Source organism: Pempheris klunzingeri, chromosome 1 (assembly GCF_042242105.1).
Source record: "Pempheris klunzingeri isolate RE-2024b chromosome 1, fPemKlu1.hap1, whole genome shotgun sequence".
Lineage (NCBI taxonomy): Eukaryota > Metazoa > Chordata > Actinopteri > Acropomatiformes > Pempheridae > Pempheris > Pempheris klunzingeri.
In genome coordinates, this window is record NC_092012.1 from 19,902,512 (window position 1) to 19,912,803 (window position 10,292).

The window sequence follows — 10,292 nt, forward strand, 5'->3', positions numbered from 1 at the left end:
CAAAGAGCTTAAACAGCACGTGTTGAAACCCCAGTCTGCTCTGAAATCTTTACCTGGGGGAGACCTTGCTGATGCAGTAGAACTACCTGGTGTTTTGTTGCTGTGTTCAGTCTGAACATGATGACCTGAGACATGAAGCTGTCTTCCACAGCCTCACCTTGGTAGCAGAGTTTGGCTGTTCCTCCCCCAGTTTTAATCCTCCTACAGCTGTTTCTGTTTCAGTCTATGACTGTGTTTCTACCTATATAGGAAATTGATGATTTGCACCTGTTTGTTATAACTGCTTAATGATAAACCTGACTATGATCCTACAAAATCCGTGACTGTGTCCAAGTGTACCTGAAGAACTGATGCTGTTTGAAGGCAAAGGGAGGTCACACCAAGTGCTGATTTGATTTAGATTTTTCTTCTGTTTGCTCACTTTACATTTTGTAAATTTACAAACATAAACAATTACATTTCATATTTTTGAAAGCATTCTTACGTTGCAGCATTTCCTCACATCTGCCTTAGGCTTTTGCACAGTGCTGTGTATCTGACTGACACACATTAAGGAATATGAATATTACAGAGGTAATGAAATCCTTAAAGGGAGTTTTTGACACAAGGACCCTGTCTCAACATCACGTATCAATATAGCGGGACCCGCCTTGAGGCTTCCCTCAGTTGATATTGTGTTTTAATTAGTAGTGCATAATCCTCATTCATTTGGGCCTTGCAACCAACCCTTCTACATAAAGATCACCTGTACAGAGCAGCAGCAGTGTTGGAGTCTCCACATTAACATTGATGGATTCAGTTTCACTAAGAGCTGTCACGTGTAATCATCACATTTAGGGGGAATTTTTACTGTTAGATCTTTAAAATTGTGAGATTCAAATACAAGCTTATCAGCACACCACATGGATCACATAGCAATGAAGTGTCCCTCTGAAGCCTTAACAGAGCAGCAGTGCCACCTAGTGACCAGTTGAAGAACCCAGCTGCACCTACTGATGTACATTAAAGTAGATGAATTCCTTCATCTACTGCAGGAATAGGGAAAAGGATCGACACATCTCTAGCATGAACTGTATATAAAGGCTATAGGACACATAGAGACTAACAGGGAAGGGGGGGGCTAACATATCAGACATGGATGTGGTGTGAATAGGATCTACTTCACCTGCTCACAGTGGCACAAACATGTCCTTATACTCTACAGTCTGTAAGCCATCTGCCCGGACACTGAACATCACACTACCGAGCAATTTCTACTCTTCGGGGCAGGATGTGCTGCTAGTGAGTGAGAGGACGTGCTGTCCTACCGTGTGAAGCAGTGCTGGCAGACATGTCTGGACAGTTTGTTGGACACACAGCACGCCAGCGGCTCTGCGGAGAACACCAGCTCTCCTCTCCTGATCCTGGCTGTCGCCCGAACACCGTTACCTTTCCCCGGACTGACAAAACGCTCCAGCTTCGGTGCCATGGTCGGTTCTGCCTCCACGTGAAGCGGCCACTGTTTACATCCGTGAAAGAGCCGTGACGCGCACGGTGCGTCATGGCGTCACCAGCATGTACACGCCGTCGCTCTTCGTTCACATGTGAACTGTCGGTTTTTCTTTTTCTCTGCTACTGCAGTGAGCTAGCGGATAAGTGAGTAATAAGATCAATAGTAAGGAAAGTGCAATAAGAAGATATTTAGAAAGGGCACTTAATAAACAGGGATCAGAACCAGAGCTGTCCTTGGACTGCTGTTCTCAAACCAAACTCTGTATGATTAACACAGTGAAAGCAACACATTTCAATATTCTTTAAAAAATACACCCAGCAAGGCTTTGGTTGGCTGCACTGTACTGTAGGTGTTCATTTTGACTCATAGAGTTCTTGTAACTTTTTGAATTTTCTCAAATACTTAACTGATATAAGAGAGACAAAGACATTTTGATTGGACTACTCTGAGTTTAATCTTCCTGCTAATAAAATGACTGAAACATTAAAACTTTCACATACATACATCAACATTTAAAAAAAAAACGTGTAATCCTTATTATCATTCCATCCTTATTATTATTATTACCAACAGTAGTTCATCCAACAGTCCTGCGGTGTTCGGTTTTTATTTTAGAGAGATGACTTTTGGAGGATGTACCATTCGCTTCTTTTCCTCAGAACTTTTTACAGGAGAAAAATTAGTCTTCACAGTTTAAGCTAATCAGCAAACTGACAAACTATGATGGAGCCACATCACATTCACTGAGCACGGGTAACATGGCGTGACCTCTGTCTGTCTAAATCCAGATGTTTCCTTACCCCTTGGACATTGAAGAACATTGCACACATTACAAAAACATTCTAATTATTTATTTACCAATTCATATTAATATAGATCATTTCAATTCATTTCAAAATGATCTAATTGAATAAGTACATCTGTTACATCAATTCAATTCAAAAACCACATCTATTGCATCTATTACTACATTGGACATCTATTATAGGCAACTACACATCTTTGACAGAAAATGCCCGCTTACATGTAAAGACTTATTTTGTCAATCTGATATTTCAGAGCACAAGATTAAGCTTTCATGCTCAACTACAGCGCAACTGTAAAATACAAAACAATGTACATATTATACCAAGTAGGTCAAATACACACTAATAATAACAGAAGACCAAAGGGATGCCACCATTTTGAGACACTGCAGAGAACTTTACAGAGTCAGTCCTGTTTCCTTTGCTGATGCCTGGTTGCTGTGATGAAGTCTTGGAAGCACCACATGTCTGGGTGGATATGAGGGGAATCATGCCATAGTCACAGAAGATCCAAAGGTGCTGAAAGAGTCCTCATCTTCAGCAAGACAGGGAGCCGTCCTACCCAGACAAATCACAACACGGCCATCACTGCTCTGCTACTAACTGTATACAGTGGAGATCGAAGGTTTGGGCACCCCAGATAAAAAATTGTATTAATATGCATAAAGAAGCCAAGGAAAGATGGAAAAATCTCCAAAAGGCATCAAATTACAGATGAGACATTCTTATAATATGTCAAAATATTGTACTGCCCCCTTTGGAAAGCTGAGACCTGACAGTGTCATGGATTGTTCACAGTCATCGTCTGGAAAGACCAGGTGATGTCAATCTCAAAGGCATTAAATGCCCAGACTCATCTGACCTTGCCCCAAGAATCAGCACCATGGGCTCTTCTAAGCAGTTGTCTAGAACACTGAAACTGAAAATAGTTGACGCTCACAAAGCAGGAGAAGGCTATAAGAAGATAGCAAAGCGTTTTCAGATACCAATATCCTCTGTTCGGAATGTAATTAAGAAATGGCAGTCATCAGGAACAGTGGAAGTTAAAGCAAGATCTGGAAGACCAAGAAAAATATCAGACAGAACAGCTCGCAGGATTGTGACAACAGCAAGTCAAAATCCACGTTTGACTGCACGATCCCTCCAGAAAGATCTGGCAGACACTGGAGTTGTGGTACACTATTCCACTATAAAGAGATACTTGTACAAATATGGTCTTCATAGAAGAGTCATCAGAAGAAAGCCTCTTCTACGTCCTCACCACAAAAATCAGCGTTTGAAGTTTGCAAATGAACATATAGACAAGCCTGATGCATTTTGGAAACAAGTTCTGTGGACCGATGAGGTTAAAATAGAACTTTTTGGCCGGAATGAGTAAAGGTACGTTTGGAGAAGAAAGGGCACAGAATTCAATGAAAAGAACCTCTGTCCAACTGTTAAGTATGGGGGTGGATCAATCATGCTTTGGGGTTGTATTGCAGCCAGTGGCACAGGGAGCATTTCACGAGTAGAAGGAAAAATGGATTCAATAAAATTTCAGCAAATTTTGGACGCTAATCATCATCTGTGAAAAAGCTGAAGTTAAAGAGAGGATGGCTTCTACAAATGGATAATGATCCTAAACACACCTCAAAATCCACGGTGGATTACATCAAGAGGCGTAAACTGAAGGTTTTGCCATGGCCTTCACAATCTCCTGACCTCAACATAATTGAAAATCTATGGATAGACCTTAAAAGAGCAGTGCGTGCCAGACAGCCCAGAAATCTCAAAGAACTGGAAGACTTTTGTAAGGAAGAATGGGCGAAGATACCTCAAACAAGGATTGAAAGACTCTTGACTGGCTACAAAAAGCGTTTACAAGCTGTGATACTTGCCAAAGGGGGCAGTACAAGGTATTAACTCTGCAGGGTGCCCAAACTTTTGCAGACGCCATTATTTTGTTTTCTGTTATTTTGACAGTGTAAATGATGGAAATAAAATCTAACTTTTTTTGACATATTATAAGAATGTCTCATCTGTAATTTGATGCCTTTTGGAGATTTTTCCATCTTTCCTTGGCTTCTTTATGCACATTAATACAAATTTTTATCTCGGGTGCCCAAACTTTCGATCTCCACTGTAAGTATATGTGGGTGGTCATAACATCTATGTCTGATGTCCAGTGGGGATCTATTAAACTTTTGCTGTAAGACATCTTGAAACCTTTCTTTTCTTTAACTGGCATATATTTTTGTGCCTGAGAAATGCTGGAAAACCCCACATTCTCTACAAATGTACCTTGTCCTGGCCCGATCCTGTTCCTCCATTTCTTGCAGCTCCTTTTTGGACAGCTGGTTGACAAGCGCCATGCCGATGCAATTTCCCAAAATATTGACAATAGTGTTGCAGCGGTCTCTGAAAGGCACGAATAGCAGTAAACTACAATGACAGCAGTTGTTGCAATCCCTGCCAAAACCTTTTTTGTGTGAATATCTGACTTGAAACTACAGGTTAAACCTACAGCAGCCATTCTACAACCACCAAGACAGAAGCTTCCTTCGCAGGTAAACCGACTGCAGTCAAAACAAAGAAGGTGATCACTGCTTCTGTCGACGGGATCTCTGCTGTTCCTAAGCTGGACACCGCTGCTATCACGCTGCATCGCAAACACACAGACTCTTCAGTGGATTTTTGAAGAAACTGTACCATGATTTTCACAAGTAAATAAATATCCCATATGGTGTACTTTTTTACCATTAACACAGACATCGTTTCTATGCTCATTTCTGTGGAATCTGATTGCGACTTACCCGATGGTGATGATCTGGATCAAGTTCAGATTGATGTCGTTGAGTTGGGCAATGAAAACCACTGCCATCACCTCATAAAGGGCAGTTCCGTCCATGTTGACATTGGTCCCAATGGGCAGCATGAAGCCAGTGATTCTGTGGTTGATCTTGTTTCTCTTCTCACAACACTGGAGAATGAGCAGCTGTGTGGCAGAGCTGAAAACACAATGCATCCTTTCTCAGTGCACTCATCACACAGCAGAAATCAGAAAAGTAAAATACCCATAAAAAATGTTAATTGCTGTTTACCATTTGGCAGCTTTGATGATAAATATAAAAATAAGCTGACGATGAACACATAGAATCAACATCAGGCAGCTCCACTCACCGGGACGAGACCAGTGCACTGCGTAAAGCAGGAGAAACCCCCTTGATGACTGCCCAGGGGTTCTGTCTCGCCCACAGCAGATAGACCATTGGTAGAACTATTACCCCATGAATCATGAGTCTGAAACACGCAATGTGACACACAATGAAGACTGACAACAGCAAACACAGCAGAGGTAGGAGACTTAACGTTGGTATTTTTTAGACTGGTTTATGGATGAAACATCTTTTTGTGTTTTGTTGCTTCTGCTGCCGTTAACAGTGTCAGGAAGCATCTCCACCATGTTGACTGGTGTTAGTCACTGCACTAAAAGACATGTCAACCACTTTGGAAGTGATAGCAGGTTTTCATTCTGTGTTTAGACTGTGTGCTGGGCAGGCCTACCACCTGGTTTACACCCCCATCAGGGATTGTGACTTTGAATAGCAGCTGGCAGATAATAAAGATAATAACTCCGGCTCTCATTCACTTATGTCATGATGCTGCTGAAACAAATTGGTATTTTGGTACCAGGGCTGAATGAGAAAAGGAGAACGCACCCGATAACAACCACAGCCATGAACTTTCCCAGTTTGTAGACAGTACCCCAGTCGTCAATCTCAACAACGTAGCTTGCAGACATGAAGAGCACTCCTATTGGCCAGTAGCTGGAGAGGATACGAGAGAATCAAAAAAGGAAGGGACTACTTGAATGGCTTCAAAAATAAAACATTTGGGACGGCCGTCTGATTACTATTACAATATCACTCTCTGAAAGACCTGTTTTGTTTCTCTCATTTGGGAGGAGGGAAATATGATTAGGAAAACACAGTGTTGGAAAGTAAAACCTGAAAAACTATAAATATCTGAAAACCTTTAAAAAACATAAGAAATGTTAACTAAGAGTAGAAAAGTTAAAGGCACTGCCATGTTTTCTCAGTTAGACTCTTCCACACTACACTGTGGGACATGTGCTCTGTTTCTGTTAATTAATCAACACGTGACATCTGGACTTTTCTTCTCCCACATTGTATAATGGATTATCCTGTTTCACTTAACCACAAAATCAGGTTAACCACATATTTTGTGGTCTCGTTGAGGATGTTAAGGAGGTCTACAACGATTTTCCCTCTCTCCTCCATCTTCTTGAGGGTCAGTCCAAAAACAAAGGAGCACACAATCAGGCCCAGCGAGTTGGCTCCATCAACATAGTGGCCATCCAGTCGCACCTCAGTGGCGTTCTGGAACAAGATGTGAAGCTCAGTGAGAACAGCCGTTAGAGAGCTTCACGTATCATCAGTTCTCACTGCAAATGTAAACGTCTTAAAGACTCTTCACAGTGATAAGGGGGAAAAGATTTACCGTTTCCAGGCTAGAATTCAGCACGACTGTTTCAATATGCCTCGTGGTCTCGTACTAAGAAAAAGAGAATGATGTGCTCACATAAATGTTACAGCGAGGAAACGGGTGGTGATATATAACATACTTGAACAAAGAGCATACCTGTTGGAAGCAAACCAGAATCAGGTTCCCTGGTATCATGTTTCTATAAAGAATAAAAACTAGTTGAACACGACCATCTAGCATCGTGTAAATGTTGACACATACAGGAACTTCAGCCTAATCTCAGACAGAAAGTCTCTTTCTTCTCACCGCACTAGATCCAACATGGCATCCACAGTGAAGAACTCTTCCTCCCCATCTGGCTCATGTTTGCCAGCCCCAGGCTTGACCAGCAGCACCAGAATGAACCCTAGAACACAGACTTAGGCGTAAGTGGCAAAACAGGCATGTGTGCCACTGCTGTCCCATATGGGCTGAGAATGAATGAAAACAATTCTTTCAATAGTGCTTCACAACGTGACGTTGCAAAGTTTACACGGTGTAAAACTATGAAAAACAAAAAGGGAAAGGAACAGTTAATAAATTGGTGCATTATTAGTCTCTTTTTTTTTTAGCGCATACGTTTGTTCCAAACAGTAGGACATAACCTTTCTCATGCAAACCTTTGTGTGATTTTCACCTTCTTATTTCACTTAAAAAAACTCAAGTGTGAAATGAAAACAAAATGAGGAAATACAAGATGCCAGCCAGATCTGCTGCTGTGTGTTGTGGCTCTTTAAAAACCCCAATAATAAAACAAAAAACTGACACAACTAAACTTTTTCTGCAAAACAGATCTATGAAAAGTACAAGGATGATAACAGCGTGAAAACATTAAGTCTAACGTATTTGGTTGAACAACGTCTTCATCTTAATCTTAACACATTTGTTGTATTCTGACAAATGGACCTCTAAATACACAACTACAGCTTGAGCATTACCATTCATGTTTTTATAGTTTGACAGTTGCTCTGTGGCTGTTTGTATCCAAAGATAAACTCAGCATTACCTTTTATGATGTGTATTACAAAAAATGTGAATGTAACCAAAAAATAATTTCATGTAATATTGAATTTCTCTTACCTATAGTCACAGACATAAGAGTCGTGAAGACAAAGTACACTGTCGCACGTGTAGCTATTTTTCTGTTTGTGTCTGCGCTCAGGCCACAAACTCCTGAAAAAGAAATAGAAAACGTTACATACAAACCAAAGTCCAGAGGACCAGCAAAGTCACATACTGAGTGTATACTGATAAATCACTGTGGTATAAAGGCATAGTTAGGACAACAGTTTGTTACATTTCAGTAGTAACATGTGGCCTTAGGTATGCTGTATGAAACCTTAAGTGCTTTAGTGATTAGAGATATGATGGATCAGAATTTTGCCCTGATAAATGTAAAAATGATACAATGATGCTAAAAGAGCAACAGGACATGTGTTTGTGGAAGCTTGTCTTTCCAGAGAACTGTATGTCAAGTTACTCTGGATGATCTACAGACAAATGATTCAGGAGGCAGGAAAGAGATTCGACATAACTGTCTTTACTGTACATGGAACACAATTCACAGGTACTGGGCCTAAATCTGCCAAACCACCTTTTCAAATTGGGTGTGTATTACATGGATAACCTGGAGTCACAGTTAACAGACCAAGAAAAACACCTTTGGATTACCTGTTACCACACTCGACACAATGATAGGAACAATAATGAACTGAAGCATCCGCATGAGTATTTCTCCTGGAAAGCCGATGTAGAATTTGTCAAGGTCTGAAAGAGGGAGGTAGGTCTTGACAACAATGCCAAAACCAAGCCCTGTGTGAAAATAACAGAAATATTATAGTTACAGCAAATAAATGGTTTGAAATAACTGAAAAACACAAAACACAGTAATAGAACTTTGAACCTGTTTTTGAGGAAATGGGTTACACCTTGTCATCCTATCATAAAACACATGGTGTGAATTCATCAAGATGTCCTCCAGACATGTTTTATATTTTTATTTTATTTGAATTCCTCCTTCTCAGTCTACTTTTTCACTCATACGTCCATAAATTGCATATTGGATGACGACTGGCTCCCAGACGAGTTGTAAAATCACGCTGATGTGCGCACTTCTTAAACTCACGTTTAAGGTGAGCGCAGACGATTCAGCAGATGAGTCTGAAAACAGCTTTCTAGTATCAAACTGCACATTCATCAGTTTGCACGGTGAAGCTCAAACAAGCTGAAACACAGCATCACAACTAGGGCTGAAGTCACAGGATATTCATTGTCTGATATCTGTTGTCATGCAATTGAACTGCCTATATACAACTTGACAGGAGCAGAGATTTGGTGGGATAAAGTTAACAGACATAAAATGTACAAACAAACATGAGGAAAGAGCTTCAAAACCAAAGGAAAAGTTTTTTGGAATTCACACTTTGAAAGTATAAACTGGCACAAAGTGTGGTAATGTCCCTTTAAACGAGATCATTGTAATTTTCCAAATTATTTACCTTCAGTTCATATTATCTTTTTATATTTTGCTACACATTCTAAACATAATCAGTTGAAAGCTTACATTTTGTATTTTTTGCATTTCTTCAATAAAAAAATATGGAATAAAACTAATAATCCAGCCTCTAATCTTACACCTCTACTGTCACACAGAGTCCTCACATGTTTGCAGTCTGTGCGTAAACTCTGTATCACCATCACCATCATCATCATCATCACTGGGCCTTCATCCTGTAGGCAAGAGCAGCCGTTCACACTGTCCACCAGATGGCGCTGTTCACGTTAGCTACCGTTAGCACAGTTAGCCCACTGCCCCGGCGTCTAGTGCGTTACCCTGGCAACGTCATGTGGCGTTTGAATCTAGTCATTATTAGTTATTTAACAAGGGGTCAGACAAAGGCCATCTGTTTGCCATGTTCACTCAATGACAGGTGCTTTAGCGCCAACGTCTTCCCTTAAAGGAAGAAAAGGTTTGAGTTGACGTACCAGTTAGAAATGACTGTTTTAGTTAATGCAGGACTCATGTCGGCTGTAACATGAGCTACAGCTACCTTCAACACTCACCCAGGCCTACAGCGCCCAGACTGGCCACCTGAAACATGTTCCTGAAGAAGAAGCTGCAGCAGGTGTTGTTGCTGTCAGCTGACCTTTGGTCAGCCTCCGTGTCCTCCTGAGGAGCCTCCATTTTCATGCACTTTCACTAAGTGGCACCGGCCAGCGCTGCCTGTCGAGATGACCTGTGTGAGCCGCTCTCTGCTCACCAGGAGACAGGATTCGAAACTAACTGTTTTTTTAAAACAACAAACACGAGAGAAAAATGATGAGAATCACGTGACCCGCAATCTATGACCCTCAACAGCCCGTCGACCCCCCCAGACCTCAGTCAGTGTCAGCAGCTCACTTTAATCGAGATTCAACATTTAAACATGAGGCAGTTAGTGTGAATGATGTGAAGTGCAGTCCTCAGTTAT

The 10,292-nt window shown here is 41.1% G+C and overlaps 2 protein-coding genes across 2 annotated transcripts in view; both read right to left on the reverse strand.

The window, feature by feature from the left end:
* smyd3 (SET and MYND domain containing 3) overlaps positions 1 to 1,480 on the reverse strand; it is an 80,673-nt gene extending 79,193 nt beyond the window's left edge. Inside the window, exon 1 of the mRNA XM_070831127.1 lies at positions 1,308 to 1,480. Within this exon, the coding sequence (XP_070687228.1) occupies positions 1,308 to 1,468 (161 nt within the window). The 5' untranslated portion in view covers positions 1,469 to 1,480. The remainder of the gene's footprint in view (positions 1 to 1,307) is intronic.
* A 1,306-nt stretch (positions 1,481 to 2,786) lies between these two features.
* Positions 2,787 to 10,006, reverse strand: LOC139202753 (excitatory amino acid transporter 3-like). The gene is made up of 12 exons (XM_070832326.1): positions 9,886 to 10,006; positions 8,494 to 8,634; positions 7,903 to 7,995; positions 7,090 to 7,189; positions 6,940 to 6,982; positions 6,496 to 6,677; positions 5,997 to 6,104; positions 5,458 to 5,577; positions 5,091 to 5,285; positions 4,802 to 4,936; positions 4,579 to 4,695; positions 2,787 to 2,856 (listed from the first exon to the last, which is right to left on the reverse strand). The coding sequence occupies exons 1-12, from the start codon at positions 10,004 to 10,006 to the stop codon at positions 2,787 to 2,789; spliced, it is 1,425 nt and encodes a 474-aa protein (XP_070688427.1).
* Between the last annotated feature and the right edge of the window lie 286 nt (positions 10,007 to 10,292).

What these genes read in the sequence shown, in the direction of transcription:
- LOC139202753 (XM_070832326.1), bottom strand. Translation starts at nt 10,006, where the DNA reads ATGGAGGCTCCTCAGGAGGACACGGAGGCTGACCAAAGGTCAGCTGAC. An exon ending in TTCTGGTTTGCTTCCAACAG is followed by an intron (nt 6,678 to 6,939) that starts GTATGCTCTTTG and finishes ATCTTGTTCCAG; the next exon opens with AACGCCACTGAGGTGCGACT. An exon ending in ATCCAGATCATCACCATCGG is followed by an intron (nt 4,937 to 5,090) that starts GTAAGTCGCAAT and finishes TTTGCGATGCAG; the next exon opens with CGTGATAGCAGCGGTGTCCA.